Below are 16,105 nucleotides of genomic sequence, written 5' to 3'. Positions count from 1 at the left end.
GAGTTCTTTGTGTCTTCTGAATAATTACTGGCCTCGGAAAGAAGAGAGTGCAGTGAAGAAAGCATGATGATGTGCATTAGACACCACCATTTGTCTTTATCTGCCTCTCTCTTTCCACACCCTGTCTACTTTTCTGCACTCCAGGCTCCATTTATGAAACTTCTTTGCTCTCTGGTTTATGCATGTGTCATGAAGACCTCTTTACCCTTTGCAACAACCTCAGGAGTGCTGACATTCCTCTGTGCAGAAAGCATGAACCCTCCTTTGGGAAGTGAATATGCTTCCACGGTGGATCTCAAGGCCCCGGGACAATTACGTACAGCCATGCACTTAATTGTTGCCAGCAAGGAAACCTGTGTTGGATTTTATGCACTTGTACCTCCACACACACTCACACGCTTCACTCCCCATGTAGCCTGGAACAGCAACAAAGTTCTCTCATACTGTTGCCAGGGTAACGTGGTCGGGTCAAACTAGTCGAGCGGTCTCTCCTGTTCCAGGCTGAGACCACCCCCACCCCCCACCTCATCACTGCATTCTCTTTTTCTGCTTTTCCGTCCATCCTCTTTATCGTCTCCTCTTTTTCCATTTTCTGTTGTGTTTCCCCTGGCTCATCTTATTTGCGGCCACTTCCTAACTACTGCTTGGTCACTGTCACATTTCTGCCCCAGGCTGAACTGGATGAAATGGAAGAGAGTCACTGTTCGGCCACTTGGTGTTATTAAAAGCTGTCTGTACACAAAACAATTTTCTTTATGTTGGGCAAGAAATCAAACAGGACAGCAGCACAGAAATGAAAGATGACGCAGCATGCAGAGTAGGGATGGCAATCGAGAACCGGTTCTTGTTGAGAACCGGTTCCCAGTGTTTCAATTCCTTGGAATCGTTTGGTGATTTTGCAAACAATTCCCTTATCGATTCCAGTGACGTCACCATGCAACGTTGCGTGGCGAGTCCAGCGCAGCCAGCAATCAACAGTGAACATGGCGCCCAAGTGGAACAAACGCTCGAAAGTTTGGTTACACATCCATAAAAAAGACGACAACAGGGCAACTTGCAAAGTGAATATTTCACCAAAGGGAGAAAATACTACCAACATGCAATAACTATGAATGAATGATTAACGTCGGTGAATCTGAACCCAGCAATGTTAGCAACGTTAGCATGTCCTCGGCTAACACTAACTAACTAACTAACTAACAAACACTGCCTATCATGTTAGCGCCATTTGCCTCCTTGTAAAACCTGCTGTTAGTAACGGTTAAGGTTAAATGAATGCCTTCTCATGCATTACATTTAGATGAAATCATGAGAGCCAGAGCCTGACTGGCTCAGAGCCAGAGGCTGGTGGTACTACCCCCAGTTCACGTCTACCTCCAGCTTCTCCTTTCACCGAAGCAGGGAAGAGTAAAATGACCCAGGCCATGAAAGACCAACGTGGACCTCACCGTTGTTGGGTTTGTAAGGTCATGACTCGTGTTACTTCTAAACTAAACAAAGTTGATGCTAATCGACCGGTTTGTTGTCCTTTTTCTCCAAATGAGAATTGATAAGGGAACCGACAAAGAACCGAATCGTTAAGCAGAATCGAAAATGGAATTGGAATCGTAAAAATCTTATCAATTCCCATCCCTAATGCAGAGTGTTGGAGTGTTAACAGAAAGCATCAAATCCATCATAAACCCACTTCACCTATTTTAACCTGTGACATGGTTCTACGTTTAGGATTCACTGAAATTAAAGTTTTACACAATGTTTTGATATATTTGTTTCTTCTTTTGATTTATAAATAAATTCTAATAATACAAGCTGTGAGAAGGCTGCTCTCATATGTGTAGAAATAATTCAGCATCTTTTGATAAAAGGAAAAACTTCACTTCTGGACTTTGGCATCGAGAGATTCTATCACAAATAAGCTTTAGCTGGCAGAAACAGTGAGGAATTACCCTTCTTCTCCTGGGTCTGTTATAGATATGTTGCCTGAGTTATTGACTGTGCGTAAGTGGAAACAACGCATAAAAAGAATTCAGATCTGTTTAAATTCTGATAGAACAAAGCAGACTCCAGACAACAATGAGCACAGGTGCAAATGATTCTGAGATTGTTCTCTGAGGTGTTTGGGCTTTACCAAACATGAATTAGTTAAGATGCTTTTATAACTCTTTATTTATTTTCATATTATCAAATGAGTCTCTGGTTACAAGCGGTGTAACTCTTTAGAGGTGCAGCTGCTCCACATACCACCCTGGAGGCACCAACTCAAACTGCCACAATGCATTAGCCACAAACTGTGAGTTTCGAGCAGCTGATTTTCATTTATTTACTCCTGAGGCCCTTTAGAATACAAAAAGGCAAGAAAAACATGCCCTTATATATAAGGTCAGACACAAGGTAAAGCTATAATATGACAATGTGATGGCGCCTGATGGATTTAAATGGAAGTTAATTTACCGTACTGGCTTGACTCTATTTATATCTCCAAATATATCATTGTGTCAATAACATTTTTAAATGTATGTGTGCAAAATGCACCAGGGTCGGGAATACAATCGGATTAGCTGGACAATTATTGTAGCTTGTAGCTTTTCCAGGAAATGTATCCTTCCAGAATACTGAAAGATCACCAACTCACACTGGCGTAGCCAGGAAAAAGACAAATACTGGGTGTGCCAAAATAATTTTCAACAGAGTGTTATTCAAAAGAATGTATCTCTCAAAGACAACATTATTAATACAAAAGATATCCACACGTTGTGTGCGTTCTCATCAGTAATAGTCAACTGTAGTTCACAGCACTGTCTAAACATTTAAATAAATCAATATTGAAGTAATATAAAAAGAACACTGTGTTCTCAAAAAAAAAACTGCAAAAACTTAACACACACACAGACATTGTGTGCCCAATGAGATGAACATCATGAAATATAACACACTCGTGCGCGTACTCATGCACTCTCACAGAGCCGTAACGTATCCACATTACACATGATCAATAAAGCTATTTAACCATCTGAACACAACTATTGGGCTTAGCAGCAGAGTAAAGGACACAACGATATTGCTGCTTATTTGTGTGCACTGCGCACAACTTTTTGAACTTTTTGTCTCTAGAGATTTTAATTTGATTCTTCCAGGATATTTTCAGGCTATTGGTATAAAGCCTACTCCAAACTTACACAGTTTGTGATTAGGGATTTGGCACCACAATTAACATAAATGCATTATTAGAAGGTTTTAAGACACAAAAGAAAATCTACTTTTAGGTAGGCTATTTAAGTAATTTCCTCATTATGGATAATCCTAATCTCATAAGATTAATTCATCAAAAAGCATTGGCTGATCCACTACCTTCTAAACCCACAAAGATGATTTCAGGGCTCCTTTCAGTAAAATCAAAACTGAGTGTTTCAAATTGTCAGTGTGTTTCTTAGTCTCACTGTATGTTACTACCTCAGCGAATAAAAGAGATGACAACCATGTTCTACATTCACCATGTTCTACATAATGCTAGCAAGTAATATCTTTGAAAATTAAGGCTTAATTAATCCCACTACACATAGCTGGCTTGTTCACAAAAGCATGTTCCTGTTAATTCCAACAGGAAAATGCAATCCTTTCGCCTGCCTTAATGATTACTGATAGACAGTCACACTAGATGTTCAGCTCTGCCTGAAGGGAAGATGAAACCTTGTTTAGATATCCCCTGTTATAACAGCTCTTTAAGATGGTTCTCCAGGTAATAAATGGTGTAACATGTTGCCTATTGATACAATCTGGTCCCTGGTGAGAAATTATTTTGTTTCCGCATGATGTGAGAAATGCTGCTTTGTGCTGCTGTTTGAGGTCAGAGAGATCATGTTAAATCATGCTGGAAAAGTGGTGTCAAATTTTGAACAGAGTTTTCTTTTGTCATGTGTAAAAAGTGTGTTTCACAAGAATGATGTGACAAATAATATACTGGCCAGAACTGCTAAAGCAGGGAGTTGTTCCACAAAGTAAACAAATACACATTTCAGCTACCGTACAGAATCAAACAATTTTTTTTTCATTTGTGCTTTCAGTGTCTGAGACATGGAAACATTTTGTCACAGGAGGTGTCACTCATTAGCAGATACAGGGCTAATGCGCCACCCATCTGCCAACCTCAGAGCAGATCATTTGATTATTCATATGGAGCACAGAGCTGCATTATAGCTGAGTGCAGCTGGCTGTAAACAGATGTTGAATTGTAAACAAGTTGTCCTGTGGGTTCAAATCCACACAGCTTCAAGCCATGGTGTCAGAAGCTACACCATATCATGCTGGCTATACTTTGCCCTCTCTGCCTGTGCAAATTCACCTCACTTTGACCTCAACTCAGTGTTTAATTGTGTGTTCATATTGTGTTAAAAGCTCACAAAATAAAAGGAAGCACATTTTAGTTGTAATCAAAATAAGGTTTTCAGACACAGTATGAATAGTATTTCATCACAGAAGTTCAGAATGGAAGTGTTGACTTGATGCATTATGTCATCACTGTGCCCAAGCTGGCAGTGTTTACTGGGAGTCCACTCAGACAACTGATACCCACTTCAGACTCACTTGACATGCTGAAATCTTGCTGCTTTAACAATGATTTTAAGTTTTCTTTGAGCTCTGAAAGTTGAAAAAGAATCAGTTGTCGTGGTTTTGCTTATTCGTAGAAAGTTTTACAGCACTGAGGGGCAACATCTAACCTGGGTTATAGCTATCAGTCATTTTTATTCTTCACTGATTAAACTTGAGAGGTTTTTTCAAAGTTAACTTATCAATCAGTTGGTTTATAAAATATCTCAAACTGATTGAAAAAATGATTGTTCAGATGAGCAAAACACATAGACAGCATCTTCTCATGCATTGGTTTGTCCTGTTTATTGCCCTTTTTTGCTCAAAATATATCTTTTAACTAATAGTTGATGATGCAAAGAGTTTGAGAATCATTTTTTTATTATTGTGAAATCAAATAACCAGCTAATAGTCCTCACTCTCCTTTGAAAACCAGTGACTCATGTCTGCATTAGATAATTATATATACTGGTCATTTACAGGGGACTAACACTGCAGCATTTTGTGAGTAATTATTTATGGTTATGTCATAAAATTCCTAAATGAAGAATGTAATCTAACGTTGACAACAGTATTTCATCAGTATAGCATTAAATCCATTGACTTAACATGTTTGAAATCAGACTTTTGCTGATATGTGAGAGCAATGTAATGTTGCTTTTACAGTAGCTTTCAAAGAGTCCAAAATTGGATGTTTTGCTGCTTTAAGAAAAAAAGAATTTTTTTTGCTCATGGTTATGATTTGGATGCAGGTTTTCAGGGTATTCAAATGTCAGACAGTGGTAATTATGATAATCTATGTAATATGCACAAGGCATATTGCTGTTTTACAAGAAATGGTGAATCAAGGATTATTTGTTTGTTTGTTTGTCTGCCAGGCTCGAGGACCCGCTTAGTACCTTCCAGTAACTCAAAGTAAAAACATTTTTGTTTGTCTGTGTTATATTAGACAGGGGATGAATTTTAGAAAGAGGTGAATAATCTACTAAGATGCAAGGCACTTATAGATTATATTTGAATTCCAATAAACAAACACTTAGTAAATACAGGATGTAGATGAAGCGTGAAAGGAATGATTAGTTAAAGAGGGAAATTGCTTGGTCATAATATAAATGTAAAGGAACTATATTTTCTCCAGTGTGCGTTAAAGCAGCACTTCATATCATAAGCTCATTATATCTGAGCCATAAAGTGATTATGAGCTCCAGTAAAGCATTGTTCTCCCGTTGACAGGTTTAAAGATGACTTCAGAGGGGGAATGTTAGCATTACTGCTCTCTGCTTGAGTGTTTGCTTTCTTTTTGTGAGCTCGAAGCAATGGAAGCCGCACACTTGACTGTTTGCCAGCTGTGGCTTATCCTCCATCCTCTCTATACCACATTTATCTCCTGCCAGTCGATTTATCCATCAAGATCTGTCCGCTTTGTTTTTGTTTGAAGGCAGCGTGAAGTGTCGTTTTTCATGGATGTCATCACCTGGTGTACAATCATTTCAAGGTTTTTAAGAAAATCCTTAAGACGCTGAAGGCAGGAAATCTCTCATGAGTTTGGCATTGATCTGCCTGTCACTGGATGGGAGCTTTTTTATGTCAAAAGTAAGGACTGCATGTATCAAGTTAGATGATATCCATTAACAAGGACATGGTTTCTGTTCTGTGAGACTCATCATCACTGTGCACAGTTGTATTGTTCATTTATGTGTGCATCGACAGGCCTACTGTATGTATAATCTAGCTCATGAGCTCTCTTTCTCTGTCTGCAGAAGAAGTCAGCAGTTGTGAAGACACAGGAGAAGAAGGAGCGGTGGAAGGATAAAAAGGTGGCAAAGCGGCAAAAGAATGAAGACGAAGAGGTGCAGAAGGAAGAGGAGAATGTTCAGCCAGTGCTGGATCCCCTGGAGAATGGTTTCCTTCATCATGCTCAGCGAGAGCAGGAAAGAATGAATGAGAGGCTGCTTAAGAAGACTTACTCCAAGAAGAACAAAACGGTCAGTCATTGCATCCACAGTTTATGTGCAGCCCAAATGCCCTGCTCGATTGCAGTTTAGTATCCATTTTGATGACGAGCGTAGAGAGGCCTGACGTTGTAGTTACCGTGAAGGCAGAAGAGGAAACCATGCTTGTGTTTCTCATATTGTTGGTGATGATGAATATTGTCACTGACTTTTCTTTTGCTGCTGTCTCACGTGACTGTAGATAATACTGTTATAGTGATGGGAAATAACTGCATTAGACTATTGGTGCCAGAAGTTAGAACAAGTGAACAATTTTTTGCCTTATGAGGCATTAAGAGTCAGACCTCATCGCTTATCATAAACTACAGAGTAGTGTTTTTTTCATTCCCATGCTGCTGCTAAAGCTCTGTGAAATACCAATCACTGATATAGATATTGATGGCAATGATAATTGGCTATTTGCTACAGCAACTTTGTTCATCTTACATTTTTAAAGGTTTGAAGGGAGTTAAAAATCATTGGCACGGCAGTGACACTAGATACACCGCAGCCAAAATGGAGGTGAGGACACAGTGGCCTGACATAATGGAACTGTGGTGCTGTTTGTTTCACTTACTGAAACAAAGGAAGGAAACAGATTAGTTAGATGCATCATGTTGAAAGGTTAATGGAAAAGAAGTCAAACAGCATTTTTATCTCATGACAGGGCGTCATATCAAATTTTAAACACCAGTGGGCCATTAGTTTTAAAAACTGTTTGCATTTCATGGACAAATTTATAGTGCGCTGCCTTCAGGTAAGTATACACTCCCACCCTACTCTTGTTTTCCTTCATGACTACAGAAGTGGCTTTCTGTTTGTTTCGATAGGAGACTGCCAACATCCCAAGCTTAAAGCACAGTGCTGAGCCCAAGTCTGTCCCTCTGAGATAGCTCATCTATGTGTTAACAGTTTGTTTAAATGGGCGGATGTTTTTATGCTCCTGTCCAAAGCCAAGATCCACCATAGTGCTGTTGAGGATAAAAAGGGAAACATAGTCAGGAAGCCAAACTAAATAATGAAGCTATGTAGCCTGAAGGCCTCCTCCAAAGACAAAATTATCTCTCTCAGATAAGATTTCCTGAGGAAGTTAACATGGCTGAAAATGAGTTTGGCTGTGATTTTTAATTAGCTAAGAAATCGTTAGAAAATATGTATTCAACTGATGCTCTTATCCAGAGTGTAAGTGCAATAGGCTGCAATTACTGGATCTACCTTCCAGCACAGATAATAACTCCATGATGTCAGCATACTGCTGTGGTCACGTAGAAACCAAGATACATCACCTTTGCTGAATTTCTTGTTTTTCAATTTCTTGATCTAATGATTTACTACACATACTCCCAAGAAGACTAGAGAGAATATGAAAACAGCTCCAACACTCCCTGGAGAAAAAAACCCATCTGAATTAGTTTACATATGCACATGACTGTATCTAAAGAGAAACTCTGGATCCTTGTTCGTAAACTATAGGTTTTACAAAACATCAGCCATTTATTTTGTCATTGGCAGATGGTTTTTCTACTGTAAGTAGTTTGGTCTCTTTTCATGCAGATCAGAAGATATAGTCATAAATATGAGAGCAGAGTAAGAAAAGAGCAGAAAAGCAAAGAGGACAAGAAAGGGCTCCAGCTTATTGTGACATTACAGTCTGAGTGAGGCAGGAAGTATTATGTGTTCCCAGTTTGTCACTTCACGGAAACATTTGTTATTATTAACCCAGTCAAACATGAACCTTTAAAAACTGTTACTAAAGATATCAAATTAGGTTTCCCACTCTTGAGAAAATGAGCAAGGCTTTTTGTTCTGAGATGCTGGGAGCGTGTCCACTCAACCCCCGGATTTACAGATCTCAGATCAGCTCAAATGAACCGCACGACTGTGCAGCGTTTTCTATGTAAAGTGAGAAATAAACACTGCAATAGTTTGGTCACCTTTCAGCTGTGGACTAAGTTGTCAACATTGTTAAAATGTGCAACTTACATTCTAATGGCAGGGACGTCCTGGTGAGGGCTCAGCACACAGTATATGTTGTTGTGGTGTGAGCGAAATGGGTGGCAGGAGACGATCGGTCTGTCAGTCTCAGCGGTGTATCAGTGTACAACAAATGGTGTTATCTCAGTATAAATTATTGTTCTAATTTTATATATCATGAATGCATCCTAACTAGATTTTTATTTATTTTATACCACAACAAAGCTATGTTTGTTAAGCTCGAAGTTGTTCTCAGTACCCAAGTGTAGTTGGTTGGACATACCAGTGAATAATTCATGATGAATTGCAATCTTAATTAAACTACAGTACTTAATGTTTGGAAAAGTCAAGATAAGTTAGTAAGCTTAATTTTTCTTGTGATCCAGAAAGTGAGGACTCTTACTTAAAGCGCTTGATCGTTTTTCCTATGGGCCTCATGATAACCCCTGAAGTGTTATATTTAAGCTTTATTTTTTTCATCCTGCAGTGACAGTGTAATAGATGGTGCTTGAAATGTAAAAAAGAGAGACAAATGCTGCAATGTCCTCACCATCTGTAATGTTTGCATGAACCTATTGATATCACTGCTAGACGGAATTCAATCTATTGCAAACATTTCTGCTTCAGATGGACTAAACTTTAGTCAGGAGTCATTCCTGGATTTCTATCTGGAACGAAAACATATCTGTCAACAGTACCAATGAACTTTGTCACAGTCAATTGAATTTTTTGTTTTGGTTTTGACGCCACAGTCACATCTAAGGTCATTTATGTGGTTGAAGGAATGCAGTAAATCTTTCTATGCAGCAAAACAGATCTGCAGATACACTGGAACCTCGGTTTTTGTGATTAACACGTTCGAAAAAGAATTTACAAAAACGGCGGATGTACGAAAACTGGGACAAAATTTCGACGAAAAAAGTTATTGAAAACTGAGTTGTACGAGGGCATGCGAAAACCGAGGTTGCTATGGTTTAGAAATAGATGAGCATGAAGAAAAAGAAAGGCAGCATAGAGCATTCAGTCAGACTCTAAGGCAAGTGTGGTTGTGGCATTTCAACGAACCTTATTTAAAATGGCTATGAGTAGCTTTTTTAATCTTCGAGAGCTATGTATGCTTTTAGGATGCTGCCCACTGCAATGGCCAATACTAGAAGCTTCCTCTCTCTTGTCCCTCAGTCTACCTTCATCTCCAAGGGTTTGGATCCAAGTGTTGGAATCTTCTTCTTTTTTTTTTCCGTGCCCATATTTCTTTCTTTTTTGCTGTTTATCCAGTCAGTGAGTGATTCCTTTTGTAGGTCACTCTCGATGATCTTTCTCCAAGATGATGTGTCGATATCCTTGAGGCACCTGGTGTTCCAGAAGCTTGCCGGAGACAGAGGCCACAGTGTCAGAGTAGTTTGTCACAGTAGGGACAGTAGTGCTGGAGAATTGCATTTGTTCCAAACAGAGAACTTTTCAGGACCTCATGTCAGGTGTATGTGTGACTGCCACTTTGCTGGGCTCCCATTGGCAGGAGCCATTTTTGCTACTGTCACATGTTTTGGAGATTTTTGTCAAGGCCAGTTCCAGCATTCTTAGAATTTGATCATTTTGATCATTTTTCTTCTGACATGAGCAAAAAATGACATCACACTTCCATTATCTTCCTAATGTAGAAACTCTGTATATCCACAAATTAAATCAGTTTAACACGAAGAAACTGTAAATATTTGCTCAACCCGTCTGATCTAACTCTATACTCTGTTGAACAACCAAAATAACAAACCCAAACCCAATTCAGGATGTATGGAGACACATATACATACATACATACATACATGCATACATACTGTACATACATAAGGCAAATGTCACAAAGCACAGTCAAATGATGTAAATGTGCTTTTGTCATATATTTTCTGTTTATAGCCATGAATTAGGACACCAGTCCAGTGTTGCTCTTTTTTATTCTCTGCTGTAAGAGAACAGCTTGCAGCATATCCAACAACATGGCTTTGACCTTCACTATGCTTCAAATGGGGGTCATGAATAACGCATAATACTGACTCACTCAAGTGTCACACAGACAGCCAAGCAGAAGCACACATGTACATAACCATCATTGTCTACTGATGCTGAGTTACTCGGTTTACCTCACACCTCCATATCAGTGTCATATAAGAAAGCCCCCTGGACTCTAACAGTAGTTACCTCTCACTCAGCAGGGTCACATGTGCAGTTAACTTAGTCACAGTTTGATTGTACCATTTAACTGGACCACCGTATTCGTGGGAGTGTTGACTGTGTGAGTACATTTTCAAAACATGCTGTTGCTTTTAATTTTCTCTTTGGGAGATCATCGCACATTTAGAGTATAGCCGAATTCACTGCGCAGACGTCTTTAAGTGACTTGAATGGTGATTTTTTTTTTTTTTTTTTTTTTTCAGATAATGTTGTGGTTATTAAATCAGGATTATATTCGAGTAGTGTGGCAGTCTGGAAACCTTTTATGCAACCTCGACTCGACACTTAGTGTCAGTGGGCTGATTTTCAATCACATTATTTTATGTGTTTAGTTGTCTGACTAGAGAAACAGCAAGATATGTGAAAGAGAGTGGCTTTATTGGGAATTCAGAGAATTTATTATACACTTACAATTTACTGTTTTTACAAGAAGATGCAAAAAGGTTCAACTTACCAGCCTTGGTAGTCTAGGAGTCTAATTGAGTGCATACATGCAGGATTATTTTAATTATTTTCATTTTAGCTCAGTTTGAGAAGCTTAATCTCATCAGACTAACATGTTTACATCCATTTTAAGGTCCAGTTTCAGTTTTTTTCAATGTTTTTTTAATGTATTTATTCATTATGACTTTTATTTTTTTTAGCTTCCTATCAAGCCAGTGTGTGGTCATGAAGCTAGCATCCTGCATGTCCCTGTTATACTGTAGCCACTTTAGGATTTCTTCACCACTTAATATCTAGGTGTGTTTATAATCAGTAAGCCAGCTGGAGATGGATCAGATTAGCTGGGGCATTAACAGTGCACTGGAGCATAGCTCAGGGGCAACCTGAGAGCTGCAATAGGCGAAGAGCACAACTGTCCACCAGCAGTGATGCGATGATAATGGGTGGATGATTGGGATGACTGATATAAGCAGTGATTCTGAGTGGTAGCAGCTCAGGAGATACCCAACAGACGGCATGTGTTGGCTGTCCCTGCTTCCAGCCCATTGGAGATTGCACTGACCTGCAATATTTTGATATCGACAACGTAAATGTCACAGGACTTAATTTTTTTTTGGACAGGTAAGACTTCAGGATATATCGCAAACACTTTACACCAGTACGTCAAGTGTAGCTGAAGCTGCTGATATAAGCATGGGGACAAGGTACAAGGTTTTGCATTTGAATATGTCCAGTCCATTTGTCCTATTGAAGCTAACACCTTTTGTTTCCTTTAAAGTTGTGGAACTTTTGCTCTTTTAATGAAAGCAGCACAAAAGTACAAAATCATCGGTGTAATTATAGGGTTGGAAAGCTTGTAAATGGGAACTTGATAGAAAAGATCTTTACTGCTGTTACTGAGGTTAACACTGCAGTTTAACAAGGGGCATTATTAGATGAGCAGATAATGAGGTACGCTGCCGAGGTGTCTGCTGGCACATTGCTTTCAGGATCATATGTTTGCATGTGTGTGTGTGTGTCTGTGTGTGTCTATGTGTGCGCATATACACAGAAGAGAATAACAGACATGAGTGGGGGATCATGACTCATAACAGACCTTGATAGATGAATTATTTTGGTGCTTGTAACATGAAGAAGTATGCAACGTGACAAAGTGTGTATCTGTCTTTACCACATCAAAGGCAAGTTGGCAAAAGAGAGGTAAATAGGTATAATGAATTTCCTTTATTAATGAGATGTTTCATATTAAGAAAAATGAAAATAGACCTTCACATGTGAATAAACAGAATTGAAATTTAATTTGAGGTCTCAGCTACCTTACCTCTGGATTCCTAACATTCCAAATAATTAATCATGTGCCTTTTGAGCATTATCTTTTCTTATTGTGAAATAGGCTTTCTTGTATTAAACCTCTGAGTTCCCAGCGCCTGATAATGGATAAGATATTTTATGGCATGTTATACAAGCACTATAAAACCCAGAGAAAAGCAAAGCTGTGGGCATAGACTATCACTTTAGCAGGTTAATTGTTCTGTAGATTTTTCTTGCTCTGCCCCAACATTGTTAACATGTTTTTATTAACACAAGAAAGGTTATAGATTCTGCAGCCTTTTTCACACATCCAGTATAGCTACACATTCCCATTAAAGCACTTCAGTGATTTGCCGCAGGGTACCTCAGCAGCAGCAGCTGATGAAAAGGAGCTACTGCTGCAAAGCTACTCTCCAGCTGCGCCAGGGATTTGGACCATTACCTTTATTCAGACCAGAGTGAGTAATCACTTAACGGACCACATTTTGAAAAAGGAAATCTTATTTGTAATAGCATTGTTTCGAATAGAAATTACAAATTAGGAATGTTAAAACAATTTGATTTATATCCTCATTAAATTCAATACATGGCCATGTAATTGGATCAGGCAATCTTTAGTGCAGATGTAATACATTAAATAATAAATAATGTTCTAATAACACTGGACTATTGATTATATATTTGTAACCTTTATTTAGATTAAATATGTAGTTTTGCTTAAAAGGGCAAACACCTGCTTTGATAATCTAATCGATGTCTTTGCCTCACTGACACTGATAATGATAAGTGATATAAAAGAGTCAAGAGTTAGTGTACTGTAAATAAACAATAAAGTAAGTAACTGAAATTACTGATTGATTAGATTTTAGAAATGATATGTTATGAGTAAAAGTGGCATACAGATTTTTGGAAAAACTGAGTAAACTAGATGATTTACCTTTAGGACTAAGTATCTAAGAGTTCATTCCTTTCTCTGTGCATTTTTTCAAGTTTTCTCAATGCAATCTATTTCTGCTCAGTAGACAGCCTGACCACAGTGGATTTAGTGAGAGAAGCCAAACACATCTCAGTGGGTTTCCACTCGGGCTGGCTGTGTTGACTTTGCCTGGGATACTGGGGCGGGGGGGGGAGGCGGGGAAAGGAAAAGGGAACATTTCCATTGGTCTTGAAATGGAGGTAGTGAGAGGCCATAGAAGAATTTTGTGCCTGATACTCCGGTCCCAGGGGATGGTTTGGAGTTAAACTGGGTCCCAGTATGAACTGGCCCCAGATGGCTGAATTTGTAGAGTCAGTAAAACTCAGAGGTGGCAAACATTAATGTTGGACTGGTCTGTCAAGATGAATACAAGGTCCATAGATGGATGTGGACGTGATAAATGTAGCCTGTAGGAGCAATTTCAACAAACCGAAATTCATTAGTCACTTGAGCTGCTACCTCCAGGAATATTTAGCGCTCTCAGATGTTACTCAGCATCCATCAACCTCAAGTTCCCTCATCTGTAACTGCAGCCTTCTTACAACTAAGAGAAAGAGAGTGGTGGAGAGGAGAGAGATATAAAGTCTGAGAGAGCCTGAAAAATAACTTGAAATACAGGGAGAAAAATGAAGAAGAAGCACTGAACTCAAACAACCTATGTGCTCACTGTGCTTAGCCAGGTGAATATTGCGTGGGACAGTGCACAGTGATTAATGTCAGGCCATGTAAGGTGCTTGGTTGGATTAGCACACTGTGGGTATGTTCACACATGTACACACACATCCCATCACTTATAACAAGTCACTGAGACACAGCAGGGCTTCTTCTGCAACCATTCTGGGGACAATTAGACCTAGGAACAGTAAATTATCCAGGGTCTAAAGATGTGTTCTGTTGGAGCTGAGGCTGTTGCAAACTGGGATCATACTAGATAGGAAAGGCAAGGAGAAGCCCCCCCTGGATAGTTTGGGTTCTGTTTGATACTGCTATATGGGTTAAGAGCTATGTTTTGCAGTAATAGGTAATTTTGCATGGTGTTACAGCACTTTCTTTTCCCCTCAGTAGGTTATTAGGTATTATACTCAAGAGGCAGGTGATAGCCATAATGAATTTGTCAGGACATTATTTTCCTACACTTTGCCAGCTCACTGCTTGTGATTACTTTCTTTTTATGCAGTTTATTAAAGTGGGACCTCCCAGGCTACTTTATATTCAAGTTTTGCAACTACTGGAGAATCTGTAGCTATAGTAACACATATATTGCTCCTGGTAGATGTTTAACTAGAACATACAACAGGGAGATACACTTTATTAGATCTTGTGCTTTATGAGTTACAGCATCGTTAGGGTTTATATTACAGTAAAGATTAGTGAGAAGTTCAGAAATGTGTGCTCCTGTAAAGCTCAGGTGTTTAGGGTCATATTCCTCGAGCATAACTTTGTACAATGTAGCTTATAATAGTGTGAACTGCAGGGCATGGTTTATGAAATGCTCTAATCAAACAGGCTTATCACAAAGGTCTTATATATTTGTAACCAGGAGAAAAGATTTCAAACAATGTATTTGGCTGCCTGCATGTGTCAAATTGTGTGTGTGCAGTTTGCACACCTAAGATTCAATAGCAACAGAAAAAGTCTTTTCTATATCTACTAGCGACTTGGAGTGTCACAGGAAGCTTTGTGTTGCTTTGAACTTGAACAGTCTTTAACAGACTCTGAACTCTCAGGGGAAAAGGGAACAAAGTGTTTGAAATGAGGTCGCTCTGCGCAGATCCTCAGATTGTCTTGCCTTTCATGTAATCTCAGACCGAGATGTAGAAGTGGGCCAATATCTGCTTTTTAAAGGATATAAATGAAATATTCTTGTAATTATATTTGCTTTTGCTCACTTGATATTTCAACACATGTCTGAGTTTTTTTGGTTAGGTGTTTATGATCTCTGCTGTTGTGTTTTTTTTTTAACAGATTCTCATTTACATGGGCATGATTGTTGTTGTTTTTTCTTGCTCTGTTGTGCTTGGAGGTTTATGCACCTAGGAAAATTTTCTGTTTATTGTCAAAAATATGTCCCAAAACACTATCAGAAATTTGCACTGGTCTCAAAAGCACATAAAAGGAAGCCAGTTTAACAAATGAAGATAATATTTTCAGCCTTAATATATTAAAGGAAAGGATCCAGTGTTACATATCTGTTGCTGACAAAGTAACTGAATGCTATTATTATTGAATTTGAAGGTGAAATTAGAGTCAGTTGTGAGTTCTGAGTGTTTCATTACAGACTGCACTACCAATCCACAGTTAGTCAGAAACTTAAGGCCACTGTTACCCCTACCACAGAATGGTTACTGAAGAATTAAGCTGATATTTTGGGATGGCCTTGTCACATCCTTGACCTTAATCCAATGGGGAAATTCTGTGGAGGGACCTGAAGTTGTTGTGGGATGTAGATGTATTAGGTCATATTTATACACACACATATGTTCCTATATTACAGGAAATTTGTTGCAAATGTAAAAACTTCTATGAGATGTGTTGAATCACTGGTGTTAAGGACTAATAATAATCTGTCCCCATGCATAGATGTGACAGGTCACAAATG

At 38.8% G+C, this 16,105-nt stretch overlaps 1 protein-coding gene across 9 annotated transcripts in view; it reads left to right on the top strand.

The window, feature by feature from the left end:
* The window catches only part of fbrsl1 (fibrosin-like 1), a 282,772-nt gene that overhangs the window by 71,006 nt on the left and 195,661 nt on the right, over positions 1–16,105 (top strand). For all 9 annotated transcript variants that reach the window (XM_075468377.1, XM_075468381.1, XM_075468380.1 and 6 more), the window contains one exon: positions 6,345–6,569. In XM_075468377.1, coding sequence (XP_075324492.1) covers positions 6,345–6,569 — 225 coding nt within the window. The remainder of the gene's footprint in view (positions 1–6,344; positions 6,570–16,105) is intronic.

The sequence above is a fragment of the Odontesthes bonariensis genome, chromosome 6, assembly GCF_027942865.1.
Source record: "Odontesthes bonariensis isolate fOdoBon6 chromosome 6, fOdoBon6.hap1, whole genome shotgun sequence".
NCBI classification, from domain to species: domain Eukaryota; kingdom Metazoa; phylum Chordata; class Actinopteri; order Atheriniformes; family Atherinopsidae; genus Odontesthes; species Odontesthes bonariensis.
This window is presented reverse-complemented; position numbering and strand designations above follow the sequence as displayed.